This window comes from Gymnogyps californianus, chromosome 9, assembly GCF_018139145.2.
Source record: "Gymnogyps californianus isolate 813 chromosome 9, ASM1813914v2, whole genome shotgun sequence".
Taxonomy (NCBI): domain Eukaryota; kingdom Metazoa; phylum Chordata; class Aves; order Accipitriformes; family Cathartidae; genus Gymnogyps; species Gymnogyps californianus.
In genome coordinates, this window is record NC_059479.1 from 22,659,091 (window position 1) to 22,684,765 (window position 25,675).

The 25,675-nt window shown below is 38.0% G+C and overlaps 1 protein-coding gene and 1 long non-coding RNA gene across 3 annotated transcripts in view; one reads left to right on the plus strand and one right to left on the minus strand.

Annotated features, from left to right (window-relative positions):
* Positions 1-1,543: 1,543 nt before the first annotated feature.
* On the minus strand, positions 1,544-20,791 carry CHIC1 (cysteine rich hydrophobic domain 1). The gene is made up of 6 exons (XM_050901971.1): positions 20,622-20,791; positions 13,296-13,350; positions 6,310-6,465; positions 3,462-3,518; positions 3,170-3,229; positions 1,544-2,358 (listed from the first exon to the last, which is right to left on the minus strand). Exons 1-6 carry the CDS (start codon positions 20,789-20,791, stop codon positions 2,308-2,310), a joined length of 549 nt encoding a protein of 182 aa, XP_050757928.1. The 3' UTR covers positions 1,544-2,307.
* Positions 20,792-22,076: 1,285 nt separating this feature from the next.
* The window catches only part of LOC127019656 (uncharacterized), a 39,648-nt gene continuing 36,049 nt past the window's right edge, over positions 22,077-25,675 (plus strand). For both annotated transcript variants that reach the window (XR_007766958.1, XR_007766957.1), the window contains exon 1: positions 22,077-22,194. This is a non-coding gene — a long non-coding RNA (uncharacterized LOC127019656). The remainder of the gene's footprint in view (positions 22,195-25,675) is intronic.

Here is a 25,675-nt window from a genome sequence, read left to right on the forward strand (position 1 = left end):
ACCGCTGGCAATTCCTAGAACTCTCATTCGGCTTGCCTGTTCTCTCAGTTGAAAAAGAACATTTTGAAAATACAGTCACATAAAGAAGAAAATAAGAACCTGCTAAGATTTCTTGAGTTTTTTTATGCAACAAAAAGAAAATTACTAAAAGTTTTGGCATAACAGTAAGAAACTTCCATTGTTCTGTTAATTAAGCTAAGCTCCCTTCATTTACTCCAGAAACTTATTTGGAAGGGAAATACATAGAATTGGGTGTGCTGTTTCAGTTTTGGTTTACACTGCATTTTTCTGCCATTAAGTATTTTCTCTGCTTCCAGTTAACATTCATCCAAAAAAAAAAAAAAAAATTGGAGAGAATACTTGCTTGGTTCTGTGATTGGAATCTGAGTTTCAAGGTGTAGCTAACGTTAAATTCAGACAACACAGTAGTTTTTTATTCATTGTGTTACAAATGCAATTACACAGCTAGTTGTCACCAATCTACCAGTCAAATGAAACCTCTGCACTAAGTATACAGATTTCAGAATCTGAAGCATCAGTCTGTGATTGGAAACTACTGCAAGCGCTGGAGTCTGACACTCCTCAGCTGTACAGTAAGAATAGCACGAAATTTGATTCGAAGTAACAACTTGCATAAAACTGGCTTTCTGTAAACACTGCGTACAAGAAATCTGGCCTACTACAGTTATTAGAATGCAATAGTTTTACAAATACTATATTTTAATACAATATTGCATACTGAAAAGATGCAAATACATTCAGAGGAAATCCCAAGTCACCCTGAAACGAAAAAGCAACTGGGGATGATGTTGCAAGGAGTCAAGTTGCTGCAAAGAAATGCCTGGAGACTTACAATGATACTCATCACAACTTGCAGATACTCAGTCATCTGCTGTTTCTTCTCTGGTTTCTTATTTCTAGTTAGGAAAGGGAGGGAACCTGCATCAATTTTCATTTGCTTACTGTTATCAAGTGGTCTTGCTTAGGCCAGCCATTACAGGAAGTTTTTCTACGATTACTTCCCTTCTTGAGATCAGGCAAACAGGGAAGAATCCAAAAATACTTGTGAATACCACAAGGCATTTGTGGCTCTTCAGACTGTGCCTGAATGCCAAAAACATATGCACGAACCCTTTCAACTGATCCGCTTCCTCCCATCAGCATATTTCAAAACACTACTCTGATTTACATAAAATTTATTTCCACCGGAAAGGATGCCGTGTCACTTAACTGCTAAAATGCTGAAGTACTATCACGCTACAAAAATAACAGAAGTGTTACTTCAGCTTTGATTTGGCTGTTCCAAATTTTTCTCCTTAGTAATGAAGGTCTCCAATTATGAAACATTTTTTCCCTTACTTAAAAACAAAACAAAACTTGACATCCATACATTCCTAACTTAAAAAGAGGCTTTAGGGTATTTTGCTAATAGCAGCCGCCATCTACCCCACAAATGCAACTTTTTCAAAGGTGAACAGTATTTAAGCTTCCTATTTCAGGTGTTACAAACACCACCTGAAATAGTTTAAAAAAAAAAGACAGAAATGCTATGCATTTTTCATCCATTTACTAAACAAAGTGCAACTGAGCCCTACACATCTGATAGTATGTACAAACTCATTATGGCTTTACCATAAAAACAGCATGTGAATGGGTCTATACAAATTGGAGGGATACTAGCAAATGTAATGAATAAAACAATGTCGGACTGTTGGCAATAGAATAAGAGCTATAATACATTCTGTAAACCTTGGCATACCACACTTTACATTATGCAAAGAGTAAATATTTACAAATCCATAGTGGGTAAAATAATTAACCCCCTAATGTAAATGATGATTTTGCAAAGTGCAGGACAAAACCAGTGCTGTTGATTGCAAGTCCTATGCAAGCAAGTTATACTAAAATCATTACTACTAGACGCTTACCTGGACATTTCTACTGAGGGTTTATAGGATTGCAACTATGACACGGCATTAGGATGCATGTTTGAGGACAGCAAATATAGAAATTAATAAGGCAGCATGCTCAGAACAAGTTTAAGCAGCACTGATGTTAGATCCCTAGTGGCAACTATATCTGTTATTGTTAATGTTAAAAATTCAGAGTGCAACATAGAAGCCTCTTTTAACAAAAAGATGTGCAAATTGTTCTCCTCTTAACAAAAGAAAGTAACATAGCAAGGAAGATATTCTACTGAAGAACATTTTTAAGTCACAGCAAAGTAGACCATCTTCTTTCCAAAATCATCTACAAGGCACTAAGGGTAGAAAATGACAGGTAACATGAAAGACCAAATGCTGTTCCTCAGTCAGGTCGAAATATGGGATATTTTGGTAAGAACTCTATTAATATTACCTGTTGAAGAAGGGAAAAAGACAAGAACAGAACACAGTAACCAAAAAATCCAAACCTTCAGCACAATTTCCATGCAACATTAGCTAGTACATAAGCCTAAACATATCTGAGATACTCTGTAAGGAGGGAATGTCTCCCAGAATAACAAAGCAGAGATTTCAGTCATTTTGAAATACAGGGCTTCTGGACGCTTGACTTTTTTGGGGTGACTTTCTCTTTTCTTCAAGCCTACACAATCTTCACGGCTACACATGAAAGTGGATGGGGAAGTAGTAGGACCACAGAAATATTTCAAATTCTGCTTTCCTAAATGGACTGTCTGTCTTGGTTAAAACTTTATGAAATTCAGAGCTAGTAAAAAAGAAAAAAAAGAAAAAATCCAGAAAAAAACCACACTACTATAAAAATGCAATATTTCTGCACAAAGAACCTGAATCAAAGTAATTAGGAATACCAATGGAAAAGGTGGATAAGTGTTAAAGAACTATGGCCTGGTGTGGGAATCACACCAATGCACAAAGTCCCAGCGGGTCTCCCTCATTACAAATTACAGACCAAAAAAAGTGTACCTGCAGTGCAAACGTAGAATTGTTATGAAGAGAAAACATGTTTAGTGGTGACAATTTCTAAGTCTCAATATATGCCATGGCTGCTCTTGTTAGAAGTGGCCTTCACGGGTGTATGCCAAACATGACTACACGTTTTTCTGAGAGATCTTTTTCGGATAGGTGACAGTCTAGTAAGTTAAGGATTTTCTCTATAAAATCATAGGTATGTTGAATACCAAATAAGTAACAGAAGTAATACTTACATATTCCATCATATTGCTAGTTTCGCATTTCCTTTTACTCAGCTTCCAGTGCAAACCAAGCTAAGAAAATAATTATCAAAGGATTAATGCATACCACAGCATTGTTTTCATGAGTAACATAACAAGCATTAGCAATATCAAATTTTTAGGATCTGTAACACTTCAGACACAGATTTAAGATCACTATGAAGTATGGAATTATAACAGGACTGTAAAATTCCTACATGCCAATTATGCAAACAAACTTACTGTTCTTAAAGCTGAAAAAAACAAGCATTCTAACTTTTCTTACCTTATGATATAGTCTGTTATTTTCCCATTCTAATAACTTCTGAATTGATCTTCTAGTCTAAAAAGTAAGTCAAAACTGTATTAGAAGTGGTTCAGTAGCCAGCCTCATCCAGAAGAGCCTTACTATTGCATTTCTGGCTTAAGATAAATTTAAGTTAAGTTAGTTTTATAAAAGTAGAACCAAGCAAAAGAGAAATTATAAGTGGAAGTCCTACCACTTCAACTCCCCACTCTTCAACATCAGAACTCCTTCAGAAAAAAAAGAAAACACCCACGGTCTTTTGTTAACTTAGGACTGCAACTTGCCCAGAATTCATTTACTTAGTAAGAGATCCTTTTGAATTTAGTATTTTTACCTACCATAGCCAAGCCAACAAAACAGAATCTCCCACATTCTCTTGGCCAAATACTGCACTCACTACAGGTAGTCTACTGACAACACATAATTTACATACCTGTAATTTCCAGATTTTAGTAGTGTAATTGTTATCTGAATCCTGAAAAAAATCTCAACACCACAGAACTCCAGCTTACAACAAACAGTGCCTGTATTTTCAACTCTTGGATACAAAAGTGCATATGACCCTCATGTTCTGCTCCTTCCACAAGTGTGGGAGAGGAGAAGATTTGTGGAGTTTCAGTGATTTTTAAGGTCACAAAAAGACCACTGTGATGATCTACTCTAGTTCCTGCGTGGTATGCCACAGAATTCCATCCACCAATTTCTTTGCTAGAGCTAATAATGGTAGGTGAGCTACACCATCTCATTAAAAAAAAAGATACAAAGCTATCCAATCCTGAGTCAAACACTTAATGGTGGAGAATCCACCACCACTTTGTAAGTTTTTCCAGTGACAAAGCTATCCTTGGAATTAAAAGTATGTGTTGTTTCCCGTTTCAGCTGTCTTGGTTTAATTTTCCAGCCTTTGGATCTCATAATGCTTTTTGTTGCTAGATGAGTGTATGGGGACTGGAGTTAATTTTCTTTACAGCAGCTCGTACGGTGCTGTGTTTTAGATCTATGACTAAAATAGCGTTGATACCACATCAATGTTTTAGCTATTGCTGAACAGCGTTGACCAAAGGGATATTCCATGCCATGCAACGTCATGCTCAGCAATAAAACTGGGGGCTATTCTTTCCAAAGTAGCCCGCTGCCCGGAGACAGGCTGCGCATTGGTCTGCTGGTGGGAGATGGCGAGTGATTTGCCTTTGCATCACTTGGGTTTTCTTCCCTTTTTCTCCTTCACTTATTAAACTGTCTATCTCAACACATGACGACTTCTTACTTCTGCTCTTCCGATTCTCTCCCCCATCCTGCTTGGGGATAGGGGTTTGTGAGTAAGCAAGTGGCTGGTGGGTGCTTAGTTGCTGGCCAGCTTCAACCCACCACGAGAGAAAATTCAGAACCATCTTATACTTGTGATTGTTAGAGTGATCAAATTGCTCTAATATACACACCCCCACACCCCCACGGAAGTAACATGATCTTCCCTACTCCTACTTAGTACGTATTATTTGTACCCTTGAGAATTACATTAACACTACAACATCACATGGGCATTTATTTAGATTTTCACTAGCACGAGAATATTAAATATGGTTTTAAAACTGCAAATATTCCGTCTGTATATCTCAAGCATATTCCTCTGCAATAAGAACACTTGTAAAGGCAGTTAAAATGAGCTAAATCAAGTCCTGTAACTTTTTAGTGATATAGGCTTCAGCAAGCAGTTCAACAAGTTAACATATATTCAACAAGTTGCCTCCAGTGCATGCCATTTTTTTTAAACTAAAAACTCAATGCCAGTCAACGCAACTGTTTTTTTCTTCAGCAAGTTGGAAAGTTTAGCAAAACACTTGTGGTTTATTTTCTCTGAAAATCAATGCCTATTCCTTGTTTTTGCTTTCAGTTTGTTTTATTAACGATCATAAACTCTCAAAAGCCAGAAGTATTACTTTTTAATAAATTTTTACTTGAGATCTTTTCCTATAATTAAATTGACAAGTGTGAGAGTTTTTTTTCCTAGTGCACCTACGTACTATTTACATTTCTGGATAATTAGATTTTTATGGCTACAAGTCTTACAAACTATGTAGCTGCAAAGAATATTATTACACTATATCTACTTACGTATTTGCTAAACATTTACTGCTGTGATAAATCAATTCTAAATGTAAATCACAGAGGTAATTAGGATCGCGTTTACTTGATATTGCTAAAGCACTTTTCAGAATTATTACTTTGGACCTGATTACAAGAACTGTCAACTTTCTGTTGAAAATAAACAAACACACACAAAGGGAAGTCTTTAAACTTCCCAAATAGAAAATAAATTTGTTCTTAAAAGAAATAGCCCAGTAAAATATGTCAAATAAACCACAGCTCAGAAATGTCATGGTAACTATTACATACAAAAAAGTGATTTTTAATTTAAAAAAATATTTATTCTGGGGTGTAGGGGAGTGTGTGTGAAAAGGAAAAGTGATTTTCACTCCAGTTCAGGCAGTCTTTTAAGGTCAGTATCCAGTTCTGCACTCATTTAATTCAATTCTTAGACCTTTAGAAATCCCAGAAATTTAGGTTATCATATACTCCATCCTGTTCTTCGAACTGAGATGGGATTAGCTATTCCTAAGACTATTAATTCAATTGGTAATTTGGTATCATTTACTTCATTAACAAACATATTTTTTCTATTTTCTAAGGAATGGAAAATGGAATAACCTTTTGAATGCAAGTGAGACAAAAAAAGGGTTTTGAAATGAGGATGATACTATTAAACATTATTTAATATTATCAGTAATTGCAAAATAAATAGAGTAAGAAGAACGAAACATGTACTTACTCTTTTGTTAAGACAGACTACAGGCCACAGGCTACAGCCCAGTGTGCAGCAGCAGCACAGACAGCCACAAAGCAGCCATTTTACATTGACAGGGAGATTCTTTCTTAAACAGGCATTCACACGACTGATGCTGGTCTTGAATTCTTCTGGGGCAACCTGCAATAGAAGTGCTGAACTTCAGTGGAAAGCCATTACAGGTGTATTTTCTCAATAATTGCCTCTACAGGTTAAAATGTTAATGAAACATAATACCATTACGCAATATGACCTCATCTTCTAAAACACTGGTCACCCAGTGACCATGAAAAGTCACTTTCCTGTAACGAATTCACTTATGGTGCATGCTTTGCAAAAACTTGCATTAAAAAGCTAAACATCGCTTAGATGAACAGCCTCATCCTTATTTATTGCACCATTAATAAATCAATTGTCCTGATAACATAGGGGCCCCAAACAAAACTAGAAGTGGGACACAGTTGTACAACACATGCACTTGCTACGCTGACCAAAAAAAAAAGGAAGAACGACAGATATCTGGTTTCCAAGGGAATGTGGGGCAGCTTTGTAGTAAAAAACACTTGTGTGCCACACAGAAAAAAGGATAATATTGTCCAAATTAATTTCATATCAGTGCAAGTCTACACTGTGCCTGGGTGAAGGTGGACCTCTGTCCACAAATAAATTCCTGAAGTGGTCCATAACGACATGAGGCCACAACTTCACTTGTGGCTGCTTCCTAAAATAGGGAAGCCTGGAGAGACATATACTGGATTATAGTCAAGGCAAAGAAATGCATCTTGTACAGGGTTATGAATAAAGCCTAGCTGTTGAAAAGCAACTTATTTAAATTAAGGAATATTCAGCAGAGCTTACTCAAAATAATGTTTTCTATATATTGCCACTGCAGAGTCACAGCGGAAAACCACATTTTCTATCAGAAATAAGCTCCTTTCTCTGATAGCAGCATGTTTCTTACAAAAGAGTGAGAGCACTTACCTATTTACAGACCCCAAATCCCTCATCTCTCTACAGAATCTAAATAACTTCTATCTGACAAGTCAAATATGGATTCGTGGTATTGACTCCAAGATAGCACTCTTAACTGTAACACAATCCAGCATGTGAACGCACGAAGCGGAATAATCAGAACCAACTTCAATAGACTTGGCCAGTCAGGCACAACAACTCAAAAAAAATAATCTGTCCTACCTACTTGCCGTGTTGAAGAAAAAAACCCCCTAGAATTAGTCTGTATACAAAGCTGTGCAACTACTACATAATCCTTCCAAGCAAGCAAGCCCAACTCTGTTCATTTGATTCTGCAAACAAGGGCAACAACAGCAGCAGCATTAATTTAATGACAAAGACTCCTTTCACCAAAGGAGCAAAACTATGGGACAGGAAACGGAGAGGACCTGATTCTGCTACCTCCGCCTATTCACAAGGGCTAAATTCATTAAAACATTGCAGGAAAGGGAGTAAATAAATACAACATCTGTTTCCTGGCCATTCAGATCACCGTGCAGTATAGAGTCAGAGGTCATCTGGGTTTGTACACAAGCCAGGCCTACAGTTAGTAATATAAGAACATAATTTAACATTGTGATTATTTTATAGCAGGAATTAGTAAGTACACAGAAAGTATTTCTTTTGCAATTATACAGCCGCCCCCCCCCCCCCCCCCCCCCCCCCCCCCCCCAATTGAATAGACTGTCTTATAATTCTTTTTACGTATACAAATGGAGCAAGTAAAAAAATTTTCTTTAGACTGACTGGAACATCAACAATTAAATATACTTTACAATAGACACCTTAGTTTGAAAAAAAAAAAAAAGGAAAGAAAATAACAAAAAGAAACAGAGATCCCACACATTGGGACATTTTCAATGAACAGGGAAAAAAAAAAAAAAAAATCACATTGTAATGTGGAAAACTAGCCTGTACTTGCATATATCTGAAACAGAAGATTTTACAGATCTCTTTGCCAATGCTGGCTCTTGTATTTAGGATATAACAAATATCAGATGCACGTGAGCGAGACCATTTCATCTTCAATGTGGGAGAATGTTTTGTCGTAAAGTACAACTGGGTTGGTTGTATGCAGTACGAGTAACATTGTACAGCTTCTGCAGTCAGACATGCTTCAAAGTAAATTGAGATTATGTGCATTAACAAATTAGTATTCTCAACTCTTAAGGAAGTTTACACGTTCCTAACATTTAGATATACACAAATGGCACTTTCTTTGAGAAGTCTTTTGAAATTTGTACATGTATCATCCTATCTATCTGAAAGATAAAAATAAGTAGTTTTTTTTCTTGACCCCATTAGTACTTTTGCAATGAATTCCACTAAGAAAAGAGAATGTTTCCTTTTCAGTTAGACACAAAGTTTACTGGACCTTGACAACAACACACCCCAACCCCAAAATACAGCTGTACAAACCTACCAAAGACAATGGAATCGCACAGTCCAGAATTTAGTTTAACATGAAGAAACCTTATCACCGGTGATAATATCCAACATGAAAAGAAGTCAACCAGATTCTTGGATCACAGCTGGCAGAAAAATTTGGGACCTAATAAGAAAGCACTGGGATGGTGAGATTCCCTATTTCTGTGCTACTTTTAAGGGAGTCACTGTTCACATCAGGTTAACAGTTTGATGCTACTTTATAAGAACAACGTTGAAGTACTCTCCTTCCTGTAGAGCACAGCACTGCAAATGGCTAAACTAGAAACCAACTTTGGATGCCACCAAGAAACAGAGAAAATTTCTATTTCAGAAATTTTGGTATGACGTTTACCTTAATATAGTATTATGAAAGCACCACTACTACCTGCTAATGCACCGAATACTTTCATGTAAAGGTGAATCTCTTAGCTGCAACATAAGATAAAATTACTTAAGATGGTTTTGGCTAACCCAAACTACTGGATATATTTCTCCCTTTAGGAAATGTAATCACAATAAATATTTCTGTCAGTCAATGACACATCTTCATTTGAAACTAAAGGAACCAGTGACCAAGATAGGCCTCATTCTGTGATAAACAGAAGCAAAACACAGCTTTGTTGCTCTCAGTTTACAGCTCAGTAACAGTTAAGCATTGTTACACAGTGACAAAGAATGAAATATCTGTAAATAAAATAACTGTTCTAATTAAATAATAAAATGGTATCCAAATGAAACAGTCACCAAAGAATTTTGTTGATTTTCTGGCATAATTTTAAATCTTGCCTTTCTTGCAGGTACAGATATTGAAAGGTCAATATGAAATGACTAACGTATTTCAAACAAACAGAATTAACAGCGCCTCCTGCACAAAGAAAGCTCCCTAAGAAAGTCTAGTTTTGAGTAATTTTGGAAAGTCTCTTGGAGAGTTTCTGTCTGGGTCGTGAAAAGAATGAGATAAGTACATAGCTCCTGGCTGTGCAATACACCTTGTAAAGAGACATTAGTTCCTTTAGGTCTTTAAGGGAGGGGAAAAAAAAACCCCAAAACATAAAAGGAAAGGAGGGGGTGTCATAATATTTTACAACAGGATGCAAGAGAATCTACAAACACAGGAAGAGAGCAAGTAAAGCCCAGCAGGCCTGATCTTTCTCCTTCAATCATCATGATCACAAACCCTATCAATCACATGTTGCAATGGGATCACAATACCAAGACCACATTTTATGGCTTACATTTCCCTGCATTGCACAGTAATCTCTGTATAGGACCCTTACTGTTTTAAGATCAGGGCAGGAAACTCTACTTTCTTCCTTAAGGTTCACTGCCTCCATCATCTTCTTGTCACCTGGAGCAGTGTGTGCTATTGCGCCATATATCATGAAGAGTATTTTGTTAAAAGCTTTTAAATGCTTGTTTTAAAAGAATTAATAAACCTATAAAACTGTAGCACACAGAATTTAAATTTAGCCAGAATTTAAATTTAGGCCAAAGTCCAATCACCTTATTAAAAGTTAAATATTGCCTCTGTATAAGTGTGGTCAAATCTTTTCTTAAAACATTCTGTTGACAAGAATGCACTGTTTGAAAGCCTAGCTCAGTATTTATAAATGAGCTGAAGCTTGCATCTCATCCTGCAAGATAAATATTAAGTCAATCTAGCTGAATTAGCTAGGCCCAACACCCGACCTACCTGATATTTTCCTTTCCTTTATTGTTTTATTGTCTACGTTTTATCCTCAAATATACACATTGACCTCTCTCAAAAAAGCAACAAACATGTCTCAACTAAATGTTTAAGATGTAATTACATGCATCTTAGCTCTAGGCTAATTTACAGTAACTACCCAGACTCTCTAAAACCTGGGAGACGAGCAGGTAGGGGAGATGGGTGAAGAAGGAGGGGTATTTCAGATTTTTAAAAAAGAAAACTAGCAGAAGGTTTACTATCATCATCATGTAGATGGGCAAACTGAGGGTCAGGAAGCTTAACTAAATTCCTAAGACTACACAGTGGCATAAATCCAAAAAGTTAGTGCTTCTGGGAGAAAGGTGTAGCTAGATAGTTTTATATATTTAGGATTTTTATTGTGCATTGGATAGATTGTCATCCTGTGTTTAAAAACAGAGATCTTCATCTGCATTTATTAAAAAGAAAAACAATACCATAGAGAAATCTTTCAACCCCACCTAATGGCTTCATCTTTTACACTCCATTAGCAGGTGGGATATATTATTAATATCAATTCACAGTGGACAACAAAGCCATTAAACTTAATGTTACACAGACATTCTGAATAAAGTATGACATTGCCTTATACTAGCTGTGTACTAATGCAAGTTCACAGTAAACATTTTAATCACAAATTGTTAATATAAACAGTCACTACGGTATTCATAAATCGTGATTTTATAAAAAGTAAAAATTTGTATTTTAAGAACAGTAAAAGATCTTAAAGTGGTGTATCAATTGACTATAAGGACTTGTTATTGTGAATTACTTATCAGAGTATTTGAAGAAAACCTTCTTACTGGAAAAAACTGACTGAGTTTTCATTTTCAATAGGGATAAAGGTGATTGACTGCCACAACCAGAAGCAGCAGCAGATTATTTATTTCTTGCAATTCATGAAAGTATTAAAAACCAAAAAACCCACAACTGTGGTTTTTAATGTCTTTCATGGCAGCATGTGGCAGGCAGTAAGAAAAATGTGTTTACTATCTCATTTGATTGGTGTTTTCCCCTCGCAAAAGGGAATTAATTTATTTTCAAGGTCTTCTTACTCAGAAAGCCCCTCAAATCCACATATGAGAAAAAGATAACAGGATATCACGATTCTCAACAGAAGAAGCATACCTATATACAGCAAATCCCTGCTCATGTGATTTATGTTGTCACTGATTAGATCTATAGAACAAGACGGTAAATGCCAAGTAGAACTTCCTCTTTCCTCTCTTCGCTAAATTAAGGCCAAGCCGTCAACTGAACTTTAAATTAGACTTTTGTTCACTGTCTATTTAACAAGAGGAGGACAATCAAGTGGAAAATGTGACAGGCATTGATGCTCGTATTAAAGAGTGTAGGTTTGGGAGGTTGGGTTTGTTTTGGTTTTTTAATACACACAAACATATTTTACAGAGACAGAAAGAGATGACATTATATAATCAAATTAAGTTTTAACATTTCCTGCTAGATATTTTCCATAGGCTTATTTGTAACAAACTACAACTTGACTAAAAGAACATAAAATTTGTTATTTCCAGAAAGTATTCTGTGGCTTTTCAGTGATCAGAAAGAGCTTCGCAGAAAAGAATAAACCTTAGACATGCAAGGTAGTGAAATGCAAATGGTGTTATCACCAGCCCTCACATTAGACACTATGGAATCAGTAAGACTTTTCCTTTTGAGCTCAGTGAGATTCTGAAGCAAGGCCAGACTTCCCAGGCTGTCTTTTAACAACCAAAAACTCCAAATAGCAACCTGCTTTTCAATTGTACTGCTGGACAAATTCAACACAAGTATTTGATTCATTATACTCTGGGGTGAAAACGAAGGAGAAAAACCTCAGATGGATTTGGCAGAACCAGGAGACGCCATCCAGCTGCATTTTAGTATATTGTTAATATGACTCAACAGCTACTGCAAGAGGCTGCAGAGGTAGTGTAGCTGTATGGTATGACATTACAGAAAGTAGTAAGAGCCAAATAAACTTTTTCTTCACAAATTCTGGAAAAGATACACAAAGGGGATATAAAATGAAGCAAAAGAAAAGCAGGGGCGAGTGAAACAGCAGAAAGAAAAAAATCCAAGAGAAAAAGAATTCAAAATTTAAAAGTCTAAAAAAATTATACAATTATGAAAAGAATTTAAAACCATAACCAAGAATTTTGTTACAAGACTTCATTAATAGCTACAAATGAATACTTATTAAACTTGCATTTAGTAAGATGACAGGACTCCAGAGAAAGCAAGAGACTTGTCACCACTAATTTTCAGAACTAAACAATTATTATATTTCTGAAAAGGTACTAAAAATCTACTTAATTTGTAGATTTAACACTATAATGTTTCGTTCCTTAAAGCTTCAGATAAAATAGATTCTCTTCCAGGGATCTAAATATAAACTCAAGGCTTGACGGACATATTAAAAAGAGAGGTCTAGTATTTGAAATAATATAATTCACACGGGAGGTAGCACAAACTCCAGATATCTATAAAGCAAGGTTAAGTGAGTCTTGCTTTCACATAGATTGCCTGCATGAAAACAGTATGATGCCATGTTGAGCTTTTCTGTGTTTAGAACGTCAATAATGGTAGCAATCACTGCAAATCATTTTTTCTTGTTTCAAAGCACACTGTAGGGACTGGTCATCAACCAGCTAGTTCACACAGGACAGAATTAATTCAACAGTCTTCAGTGCAGTGCTGGCCGGCACTGCACTGTGGATTCACAAGCGCGTATTTGTAACACAGAAACCACTGGATGCACTGGATCTTTCCATTTAAAAGAACAGTTTAATCTCACACTTACCTTCCCTGTCAGAACAGAAGGAAATTCTGTATCAAACTTGTTGCTCAAGCCAAACCTTGAAAACAAAAGAGACAAACAAAATATATTCCACCTAACTTATTTTGTTTCCCTTAATAAAAAAAGTAATAGACTTTGTACTTTAAAAGAAAACTATTAATTTCTTTTGCCCTTACATTTACATTATTTCATGAGCTTTCAATCTAAGTTTATATAAGGTCTTGTGTATCATTCATAAGGTCATTTACAAGACAGAGAAATACAGCTTCTTGCCTTACTTCAATACCTTCAAGTTGCTAAAAGCACAAAAATTCTTTTACGATTGGATGACAGTAAGTTTCGGTCTTTGCCTTCTCTAAGGAAAAAAACCTCCAGCTATTAAATTCCAGTTTTACTAGGTTCAATAATCCCTTTACTGCTATTTTTCTTACTCATGCAATTTATTCACATGCAACAGATAAAGCTGGTTATAAGGAACCCATTCATCATCATCTTAGAAATTTATTACCATATAGTTTTAAAAAATTGCTTTGGGCTGAGTTAAACTATCTCATGCAAAACATGTAAGAGCCTACACAAAGAACAGTTTTAAAACAATTACGAACTTCTAGAAAATTAAGTCTTAGGTATCACTGTGACTATTCTTCATTAAAGTGTTCTTGGTTTTGAGGAAGAGGTAGATCTTCATTATAACCAGTGAAACCTACAGGGAGCTAGACTTTGCTTGTGAACCTGTGTTACCACTAGCTCCAAAACTACTGAACCAACTGAAATTTCCAAAAAGCTAGTGTTGTAGATCAGCAGGATACTGAGAGTGCAGGCTGATTTGACTTTTTTATTTTATTTAAAGCATGTAAGTAGGCAAGAAGTTAACTAAGCTCTGATGCTAAACCTGCTAGCTTCTGCAGAACAAGAACTCTGATCTTCCATCCCCTCTACCTTAACTGAAATCTTTAACCTTTGCAATTCAGTAATTTAACAAAATGCAACAGCAGCTGGCCTCTCAGCTACCACCTTTACGTCTAAACAGAGTTTAATGTTATGTTTGTAAAGTTAAATATACTGTACATCAAGTTCACTGTCCGCTCTGCTAAACTATCTCCTTGTTCAAAGGATTTTTGTTCAAAAAAAAAAGAAAAAACCCAAAAGGATCACAGCCAAAAAGAGGAGCACAAATACATTTGGTATTGTAATATTCATTGTAGAAACAAACCTTCTGGAGAAAGAGTATTTGCTTTGAGTCTGACACCTGAAGTACTCCTTACTGGTCACTTGTACAAATACTAGTATTGCTGAAATGTCATCAGTCCCCTATCATTACATAATACATACATACTCATGTGCACAATGCAATAATTCAGATATCCAGACTTGGCAATGTAACTTGTTTAGAAGTATAAAAAAATGTAAACTAAACCTTAAAGAAGAGAGAAGCATAATAAAAGAACTTGTGCTGTCTTTAGAAATCCAGCAAGCTAATTAAAATGTTTGTCAACAATACTGGTGAAGTCCAATCAAGTTCTTCAATGGCTAATTTAAGTCAGAGCCTTGACTCTTGTAAAGAGCAGCATATTGGAGCACTAGTTGTGTAAAACATTAAAAAAACCTCCAAAGAGTAGATCTGAATCGAAATGTTTCTCAACCTTTGTCTCTTAAGCTATTCTAAGCACTATAACCAATTGCCACCTATTTGTGTTTGTTTCATTCAACATCTTTTCACTGAAAAGTTTCTAGAAGTGAATGTGAGTGAACTGAACATCAGCACAGCATGGGCTACTGCATATACAAGTGAACTGGAAAGCCAAGGTGTTAAATTAGTGCTACAAAAACAAACAGTGAAAACAATAAGATTTTAGGCAAGCACAAAGGTTACTAATAGAAGCACATTTCCATTCTCTGTGAATGTCATCTGGCAAGTCAGGCTCCGCATTTTCTAGTTTTTCTTTTTAAACGGAAGTCTTTCAAGTTTTGTTATACTACATATTTATTTTTAAGGAAGCTTGAAGAGCAATGAGGTAGTCTTTTCAGTCTTTAAAAAAAAAAATCCAGAAAAGAATAACGATATGAAGCATGTACATCAGCTTGTTTTGAGGAATATGGACTTTTCTGTGTATCAGCAACAAAACTACCTGAAATCATCACAAAGTTGTAGCAATCAGACAACATAATAAATGAACTACTCGAAAGTTCAGGTAATACTGCAGAATTATTTACTCTACCCGTATAACAGACTAATTCCACTAAATCATGCCAAAAGTCCACCTAGCCCAGAACACTGACTCTTACAGCGGCCAGCAGCAGATGCCTAGGAAACAGCAAAAGAAGAAAAGATGGGAAGAAAAAAAAAAAAAAGGGCAAAAAAAAAAAAAAAAAAAGGCAAACGTACTAGCATTTCCCCAGAATACTCTTCTGACCTTCAACAATTTGCAGTTCAAAAACTTCCTACGCCATAGGTAGTGTCTTTTATCTCATTGGTCACATATACTCATTAAAATTCCCACTGCACCACCAATTTCCATAAAGAATAACATAAATTAGTGCTTTCTGATTTAGATCTATTAAGAATACAAGACCACAATATATTTTATTACATTAAATTTGAAGGCTGATAATGTCATGAAACATATTTAAAACCCAAAAGTTGTATCAGTTGCCAAAACATTCCATTCAGTTATAACGTATCCAAGAAACCTCAGTTACAGAAATGCATCTCTCTTACACTGACACCTGCAAATGGCTAAAAGAATATAAAAGGTTTTGACTATACTGAAAACAGGACTATGCGACATTATAATACTACATTTAGTCAGCATCACTGATGGCCTTTAGCACAGTTTTACTAAAGTGTCTCTGCAAGTTTTACAGACTATCCTTGTGATTATTTACCACATAGTTCAGAAACATTAAATTCCTATTAGATGGGGTGGGGGGAAGGAGTGGAATTCAAGAACCAAATTAAAAAATATTTGCTTTTTAGAAATGTTAAAGCAGAATGTTATATAGTTCTACAGCTTTGCAAGCAACTTTGTAGAAGTACTGAAGTGTTATTAGAATATTTAATATAAAAAAGTTAAGACCTAAAGTCTTGATTGAGAGATAAGTAACTTCATTAGACCTTCTACAACAGACTAATCATCTAGCGTGATTTGGCCTATGAAGTCTTCTAAAATTCAGTATATTTAAAAATAGCTATAAAATAAATTCCAGTACCTGTCCTTTAAATCATTTAAGATATCAGTCGGTGGTGACTTATTTCTGGGCTAGTTCTCTGGCTCCTCAGTGAAAGAGGCCCAAAGTCTAACATTTTGAAATTCAGGTAAGTCACCCATATACTTAGGTTGCAATTTTCTCGCTGGATGACAAGTATCTCTAAAAGCAAGCCACTGTTTCCTATAGGCAACAACACTGGAGTAGAACTAGGATGACCTAACTTTCTAGTTCTTCTGTCTCTCTTTCCCTGTTTTAATGTATGGCATCAGACAAGTCCCATCATCTCATCTTCCCCCATTTGTAAAGTGGGGAGAATGCAACTTCTCATAGGGAGCTGTAATAAGATATATTCGTAAATCCCTCAAATTAAAGACTGAAACGAACACCCTGAATCATCTGTTGCAAACCCCACTTGCAACAGGTATCACATTATAAAACTCTTCCCATTAGTTTACAAAACATAAGGAAGTAAGGTTTCCTGTCCCCAGAACTGAAACAGGAGGATTTTGGGAAACACTTTCTCATATCTAGAACAGACATATTTACAGGTGCTTTACCTTTTTTTTTTCTTTTGACTTAAATAGCGCTTCATTCTCATTTATCCCACTACTGTATTTATAGATAGTGATCAGTCTTACTAGACTACACAAGCTAAACTCGTTTAGTCAGCTCTCGTACAATAGGCTCTCCAACCTCCTTTCAGCGTGGCTCCTTTCCCCACACCTAATCCAGGTTACGTTTCACCTATCTTGAACAGACGAACTCAGATCCTACATGCTGTTCTTTATGAGGTATCATCTAAGCTTTGTCCAGCATTAGAGAATAAAGATGACATTCATCAAGAGCCCTGAGCTGAAATCTCCTTGAACATTTAACATTTCTCTTCCTAGTCTAGGACCTTTTCCTATGAAGCCAACAGAACCACTGAAGAGCATCCTTATCCATGGATGATGTTTTGGAACACTAAGGTTTTGATAACTAGTGGAAGGCTGATGTCATTTGCTATTTTAAATATGTGGAATCTGCTATTTTAAATATGCGGAAGATGGAGTAATATCAGACAATAATCAAATGTCATCTTATCACAACTAGAGAGCACCTGGCTCTTCCCTGCCTTCCCTAATTGATGACAATATGCTTTTCATTAGCACCTGGATTGTGGATCCCTGGGGCACTCCTACAGAAAATATAACGGAATAACAAAGTTAACTTGTATCCAAAACTAGGAAGTTTGCAGACTTAAGCAGGAATCACAAGCTGCGTACTACGGGCAAAAATATGCTTAATGGCTATTTCATTACCTCATTATTATCCATCCACATGAACTTAATGATATGGAAAAATTACATCAAATAAAAACTTATAACCAAGTTACAGTTTGTTTACTGCTCTGGTTTTGAAAGTTATTGCTGTTGCTTTGGTAGGCATATGACTCAGTCTTCACTAAACATGTTTATGCTGAGATACTTGGATACACCAAACAGAGTCACACTGACTATGCAAGAAACAGTGAACAATGGGTCTATAACTCATTAAAATGGAATTTCAGAAGCAAAGAAAAGGCATTTACTAGGTTCTAGAAATTTCTCTGTGCTAAAATTCAAAAGCTTTGTGAAAACAATAAATATGATAGTTAATTTTTTCAAAGTAAGAATCTTCTAGAATGAGAGAGCGTTGAACAAGATGAGCATAAATTTTGCTAACCACTTTCACATACATTCTCTCTCTCTCCGAGTAAAATAAAGCAATTACACTTCACATGATCACTCTTACCATGCACAGGGGTAAAAGGGTTAGCAAAACAGTCAGTGGAAAAAGCAAGATCCTGCTAAAAACCCTCAGACAATTCTTGAAATTTATATTTAGTACCGTTGGATACTGCAGTAGAACTCTGTTAGGGTCAGCAGCTCACTGACAAGGTCATAAGAATAAAAACTCTCATGCAAGAAACTAATACATAGTTTGAATTTACTAACTTGGGAGTTTTATAAGAGGACTGTACATGAAAAGCTGGACCAGAAGATGACCCTGGAATTAGAGAATTATCCCTTCTCTATACAGCAAAAGTATCCAAGAAGGCCAGTGTCAGATGAGGAACAGAAGGCATCTGAAACAAAAATCCAAGGAAAACAATGGCTTTTTAAAAATAACTGTTTTTCTTTTCTCTCTCTTTTTTTTTTTTAATAGTGTCTGACTTGTCAGTACAGAAATTTTTATCAGCAATGTTCCAGACAGGTTCAGAAAACAAACACAAGTTTTACTCGATGACGTATCTCACTTCAGTAACTAGAGCAGGCTGCTTCTGAAGCCAATTGATTTCAAAAGCAGCGGCATCTGTGTAATCAAAAAGTGACAGAATTTCAGAGCTGATACATACTAACCAGAAACTCTTTAGGAAGCAAAATATTTCCATTTAATAAGGAGGTTAGGATTACATGCTACACTGTCCAGGGTTTAGTTGCATTTTATTGATAATATCCACTAGCTGTTTTTATTAATATAAGCAGATTTAAAAATACATCATGAACTGATAAAAGCTGCCTTCTACCATTCAGGTAAGTATACTTGTTACAGGAAGAAAGCTGGGAGGAGTGGAAGAAAGGGAAAATAAGGTGGATGGGAATTCGGTTCAGGTAGTTACAACGGCATGTATGCTAGCTCATGATTTCCGCATCACTTACAAGTACTTTTGACGTAGACACCACTAGTTGACAGAGTTCTTGGGAGATGCTCCTGCCCATCCCCAAAAGATGCTGGAGCCAAGAAGGAACTTTAAGGCACATCACTAATACACAAAAAGCATCACAGCAGACAAAGCAAATACGTGTGTAACATTTTTTCCACTTTAGTGCTTAAAACCAGATAACTAACAAGATGGGTATGTGGTATTCTGATCATTTTGCTTGTGTTACATCCCTCCTTTAGTCAGGCCACATGCTATCTGGGGTCAAGACAGAAAGAAATTCCATCAACACAAGCAAGTACACTGCGGTGCAGCAGAGCAACTATCCACTGGCACTAGCTCAATGCAAACCTGATTTAGACTTACATGATGGACACAGTATCAAATCCAACATTAGTTCTCTTAAGATGAGAGAGCCTTCCCCACCCAGTGTTTTTGCTGCAGATAGCTAGATCACACTGCACCTATTTACAGAGAGAAATGTGCATTCTTTTATGCAATATAAAGAAAGATCCAAAGCAACACAAGCTTGATGGATCTCTGCAATACAAAAATTTCAATACCTCCCTCTCTGCTGTGAAAAGGAATGTAACAACCAACAACTTGTTATGGATGTACTTTGTTATATTAATTCCTCTGCTTGCAGGAGTAGGAATACTAAGAAGATCCCTGTGAGTAAACATTACGTACAAGGTCACACAGTTTGCTCACCTTCTGTTGCAACTGTTTAAATCAGTAGCAAACATTCTGGCTCATGTTGCGTTCTAATGATAAAAACACTTAACCTAAACCAAACTCACAACTAAGTTTGGAGTAGGTAAACTACAACACAGCCATGTGCCTCCTCTGCAGTGCAGTGTGGGGGCTCCATGGCTCAGCTGAGACAGAGAAGGGTCATAGTGAAATTGTTTGAACAGACTGCTCATCCTCGCATCGGGTGGCGTTTACTTTTTATCTAACGGATTGTCTGGAAAACGAAGTACACCCAGGACTGTCAGGGCTGATTAGCTGCTGCTTCTGCACCGAACAGCCAACTGAACTTCAGTTGTTCATTCATGACTTTGGGTTGCCTCGAGCTACTGGAAAATACGAAGTTTCCCGTTTTAACACGTTAAAAGCAAAACTCCTCTCACAAAATAGGTGGCGGGGGGAGGCGGAAAGGGAGCAGGGCTGCAGACCACGGTAGCACGGGCAGCCCGCGTCCGCGGGGGAGGGGAGGCTCGGGGCAAAAAGGGATGGGGCACAGTCCTCCTCATGTCCCTACCCCGTCCCGGCACCGCCAGCGGGCAACCATGCCCCCGGCAGCACGGTGCCGCCGGCAGGACGGTGCTCCCGCCCGGCCGGTGCTCCCGCCCGGCCGCCGCCTCCACCGCCCCCGCCCCGCCACACCGGCCTGTCACGCTGCCTCGTACCCGCCGCCAGCCCCCACTCCTTACACGGTGATGTGCCCGGCGCCCCGTACCGCTACGGGATCCGGCGCATCGCGGGGCCGGGGCAGCTCCTGGCTCCGCACCACAGGCTCGGACTCCTCCTCCTCCTCCTCCTCCTCCTCCTCCAGCTCATAGATAGTGTCGAAGTCCGCCATATTGGGGAGTAGTACGCTCATCTCAACCCCTCCCCCCGCGCGGCCTCGCCGCGCGCCTGCGCACTGCGCGCCGGGGGGCGGAGCCCCGTGCGCCAGCGGCGGCGGCGGGAGGCCGGCGCGCAAGCGCAGTGAATCCTGAGGCGGCGTGTGCGCGCTCGCGTGCGCGCGCGTATGCTCTGTGGGAGCGTTGAGGGGGGCGCGCGCGCCGCCGCGGGGGCGGGGGCAGTTCCTCAGCCTCGCCCCGCGGGGCGGAGGGGGAGCACCGGGCTGCTTTCACGCCCGCCGGCGGCGGGAGCGCCTGCTGAGGGGACGTGGGTGTCCCCTGCAGCTGCCGCGGTCTCTCGGGAGGCGGTGCCCGCGGGGGCGGACGGGGGAGGAGTTGCGGCCGGCCGCATTGACAGGAGGCCGAGGCCGCTACCGCCGCGCCTCAGGTGCGCGCGTCCCTTCCCGCCGCACCGCTCCCGGGGCGGGGGTCACGAGCCGGCGCGAGGGGGCTGCTGAGGGAAGGAGGGGGCTTCCCGCCCGCCTGTCGGCGTGGCAGGTGGTACGCCTCTCGGTTTTACCCCTTTTCCAGGTGTATTTCTGTGGCGTTTTTAATAAAAACAGCCAGGTAACTACCTTCCCCTTGTCAGTTCTCGTTTTGAGCCGCCTGCTTGCCTCGGTTTTACTCGGGCTACTCACTGGGGTGGTGGGGTTGTGGGCAGGGAGCTGCGCGGAGGCCGAGGTGAAGGAAGAAGCGATGATTTTAACGACGAGGCCAGTGGTGGTTGAATTTTCCTGAGGAATTAGATGATTGTCTGCGGTTTGTGGGTTTGGAAATAGAGTTGAGTCCTGTGCAGGGTAATGGGGTGGTGAGAGGGAGGAAAATCCATGTAGGAGTCCCAAAATTGGGGAAGAAAAATAGAATAGTTTAGAGCAGAGGAATGCCCCCCACGCTAAGTGTAATAATTATTGAGGTAAGTTTAAGCACTAGTCACCTACTGCCAATGAAAGGTGAGCCAAAAAAGTATTGGTGTTCTTAATGGCAGTACAAGAATCAGAAATAAAATTCTGAGAGGGTTTTTGGGTGTTTTTTTCGTTTGTTTGGGGTTTTTTGTTTTATTATTAGTGTAGCTGCTATAAAGTGATGTGTTTGGTCTGGGGTGTGGCCAAATCTGAATTCCTGAGCCACAGTTACTGTAAGGAAGGGAGCTCACCTCCTCCTAAAAGAATGGGTCTCCATCCCTGTCTGCTATTCTTAGGAAAAGACTTCCCTCATAAATCATCTTTGGTGTTTTTCAGGACTTTCTAGACTGCAGCAAAATGCAGGTGACTTGATTGTGAACATTTTTGCTGCTTCCGAAAGCAAAATTGTATGAGCTACAGTTTTATCAGTGCCACGTACTCTTACTTCAGCACGTTATCCATCTTATGTGGAGTTGCAGGTAATTCACTTCAATGAGTTGAGAAAAAAATCATAACTAAGGAACAAGATGTTGTTATAAAATGAAATTAAAATATATGTTCTCCCATTTTTGTCAAAATAATTTTTTCTTGTTTAGTGATGAATATTGTTGATAAATTGCAGAGAAAGTAAGTCTGGGACAGAATATATCTCACTGACATTGACCAAATATTAAAAAGATGTCCTATTTAGAAACATGTCAAAAAAGTGAAAATAGTTCTATAATTGAGGATCTAATATTTTTTCCACTCATCTTCATTTGTATATACATGATTGCCATTTATAACCCATGGAAAGAAAGTCTTTTGAAACCACTGAAAGTTATATATGGGGCTACTAATAAGGTACTGGCCTTTATTTTACTCTCAGTTAAATTCAGGATGTCTGCTTTAACTGATGTGCAAGTCAAAACGATAAAAGTTATCAGACCTGAGAACACTTTAAGAAATGGTAAGTCTGATGCAGTGCATTGACATTACAGGCTTTAATATTGAGTTGAGATTATCATAGTTATTGGCAGCTCTGGTGAACCTGTCCATGAGAAAAGTAATTATCTTTAAAATATAACTGCAGGGGATGTAACCTGCTGTCCTTTTGGCCAGCGTTTCCTATGAAAAAGAGCTAAACGCAAGGTCTTGGTTTTAAGGCTATGTGCTGTTGCTGAGCAGAAGTCAGACAGCTCTGGGACTATTTCAGAGCAATCCGTGGAACATGTTCTTAGTTTATTATGGAAGCGTTTTCCAGCACTGTCCCTGCAGAATGCTGAATAAAATAGTGAAAACTTAATTGCTTTATCTTCTTCAGAGTGCTACAACACTTCTTGTTTTCTTAAAGCTTTGTATGACCACTGATTTTTATAAACCTTGCAGTAATGTTTCTATTTCTTAGAATATTTTAAGCTGACAAGTGAAGAGTTTTTACAGGTGCTTCCCTACTCAAAGGAATAATTTGAATAGAGCGCCACAGGTAGGGTTTCTAACTCTTGCCAAGATAGATATGAAATGTGTTGTCTTAAATAATTAGATTAAGGCATGTTTGTAAAGATATTTGGTATCTTCTTCTGTGTTTAACTGTCGATGTCTGTACTTCTTGATTATCATCATTATTTCATCTGGACCGTGGCTTTGCAATACTCCTATTAATGGAATTGTGAGTACGTCAGTAGCAAGGATTTCTTGGCATTGAAAGCAATAGCGAAGATTTCTTGACCACTTGTAACAGCATCTCTGTAACCTTATGAATTGAGAGATCCTGTCCCTGTCTGCTAAAGGTGGTTTTGTGTGTGTGTTTTTATAAAACTGACACTGGTGGCGATTCCATTGATATAAAGTATTTGTATTTCAGAGTAGTTTTCCATAAAAATGTCTCAACTGCTGAAACTAAGCTGTTTTGAGATGAAGGATAGCTTAATGACCAGTTAAATGACAGAAGACAAAAGATGGTGATAAAGACAGCCCTCACAACAGGGAAGGATTACTAATGAAGTCCAACAGCCGTAAATGCTGTTCAACATAATTATAAATTATTTGGAATAAAAGAGTGGCAAAGTTTGCCACTGAGATGTCTCGCTGTCTTTTGGCAAAACTGGCTCCATGCTGCACAGAGCTAGGGAGGGTGAGGGAGTTAACCCTGTTTCAGCCTTGTCTGACAATTTATGCATATTGCTCTGCGTAACACTTAGCTACATAAGGGAGAAAGGTAAACCATGAGAACAGACAGTTACAGGTGGCTAAGGAACAGTCCACAGCCTGCTTATGTGAATAAATGAGAGCAAAAGAGGCAATTTGTGAGGGTTGTAGTGTGGGATTTCACATGGTCACGACACTGTGCCCAACTGGCATGATCCAGCTTTCACTGGGATAAGCGCTTCTGCACTGGCTCGGGATGTGGATCAAGCCCTTTAAGAAGATTTGTGCTAGATTTTTTTAGAGCGCTTAGGGTCCCCCTTGGATGCTATAAAGCCAAGCCTGCTTCCTGTTCCTTGCACATGTTCAGTTTTGTTCAAATAAAAACCTGTTGAAAATTTTAGAAGGATGAAACAAAATGAGAGACAAGCAGTATGTGTACTATAAAGTGAAATAAAGAAACCATGTACTTGTCTGCAAGGATTTACAACTTTAACATTAGATATGACAATGATGAGATGAAGGTGGTAGGGAAGGGTGTGGCGAACAGTGAGAGATCCAGCAGCAGTATCATGCATATTTAATTGAAAAGCCTACATTTTAATGCAACTTGTGTTCTAATTTATTAAATAAGCTAATGTTACAGACATTTAAATGGACATTGTGACGGAAGTGCGCATTTGGTAGAATTAAGGCATGAATTCTGTTAGGTGCTCAAATGGGGTAAAATAATTTGCTGAATTGAAGTGTAAAATGAGGAAGTGTAGAGTTTTAGCATAATATACTGCATGACCTCTTTATAATGAGTGTGAGGTATTAGCAAACCAAGAAAGGAAGTCTCTTTAATTGGAAAAGATTCTTTGCTGTACTAGCTTCATATTTAACGTCTTATGCTTTTTAATTAATAGGTTGAAGTCAAAGTTCAGCTGAAGTTTCAGTAGACTTTTTTTTTTTTTTTTTGGTGGGTTCTCTCCTAGCAGGAATGATGACTATCTGGGTAAAAATAGACCATTTTAGCAAAACACCTTTTGTAGCCAATATCTGTATTTGAGAAATGCCTGCTTAGTATTGAGTTTCAGATGTAAATACTATAGGGAATTTTTTCGGTATGATTTATCAAACTTTATGGTTTCACAGGAAGAAGTATTTAGATGTGTCATTTTCAATATTTTTTTAGGATGCTGTTTATTAGATGAAATGATTATGTCATGAAAACTGAATGATCTGTGGAGAGATGATGGTCTCTAGCAATGTTTATCCACCCAAATCACTTCCTTTCTTGGAATAAAAAGTGTTCTTATATAGAGCATGAAACATGAAAAGAGTGCTGGAAAGATAGGAGTTAAAACAAAGCACAGTATTAAATAAAAGCACTATTGAGAGAACATGGAAAGTGAATGCTAATGTGGGCCTGAGAGATACTGAGTCTTCTTCCAATATATTTTTTTCTTTCTTTGCTCCATATAAATCTCCACCACACAGTCATTATTCAAAAGCAATAATATGCAACAAGAGATGTCATGTTGGCTGTCATAATTCACTCATTTCAGACACTTACGTGTTTCAACAAAGGAAGAAGTTGTTGGATAATAGGAATATACTCTTGGAGTTTGGAGAATGTATTTTAAGGCTGGTGGACAAACCAATATGTTTCTTGATCAGCATCAGCTCAAGAAGTTGAGGGGATTCAGAACTTCAGGGCCTCACTGGAGATGCGAATGCCTCAGTTTTGATAGAGCAGAAGTATTCTCTTTTTCAAAAAGAGTGAACAGAATAAACAGTATTAGGACCTCACCTGTAAGGTACCCCCTTCTTGAGTCAGTTTATACAAGCTGA

Excerpts from the sequence above, each read along its gene's own strand:
- CHIC1 (XM_050901971.1), bottom strand. The coding sequence starts at position 20,791 with ATGAGCGTACTACTCCCCAATATGGCGGACTTCGACACTATCTATGAG. Across the intron at positions 3,519-6,309 it reads TAGTCTGTCTTAACAAAAGA|ACTAGAAGATCAATTCAGAA; the intron begins GTAAGTACATGT and ends CTTACTTTTTAG. Across the intron at positions 2,359-3,169 it reads CTAGCAATATGATGGAATAT|GTAATATTAATAGAGTTCTT; the intron begins GTAAGTATTACT and ends CTTCTTCAACAG.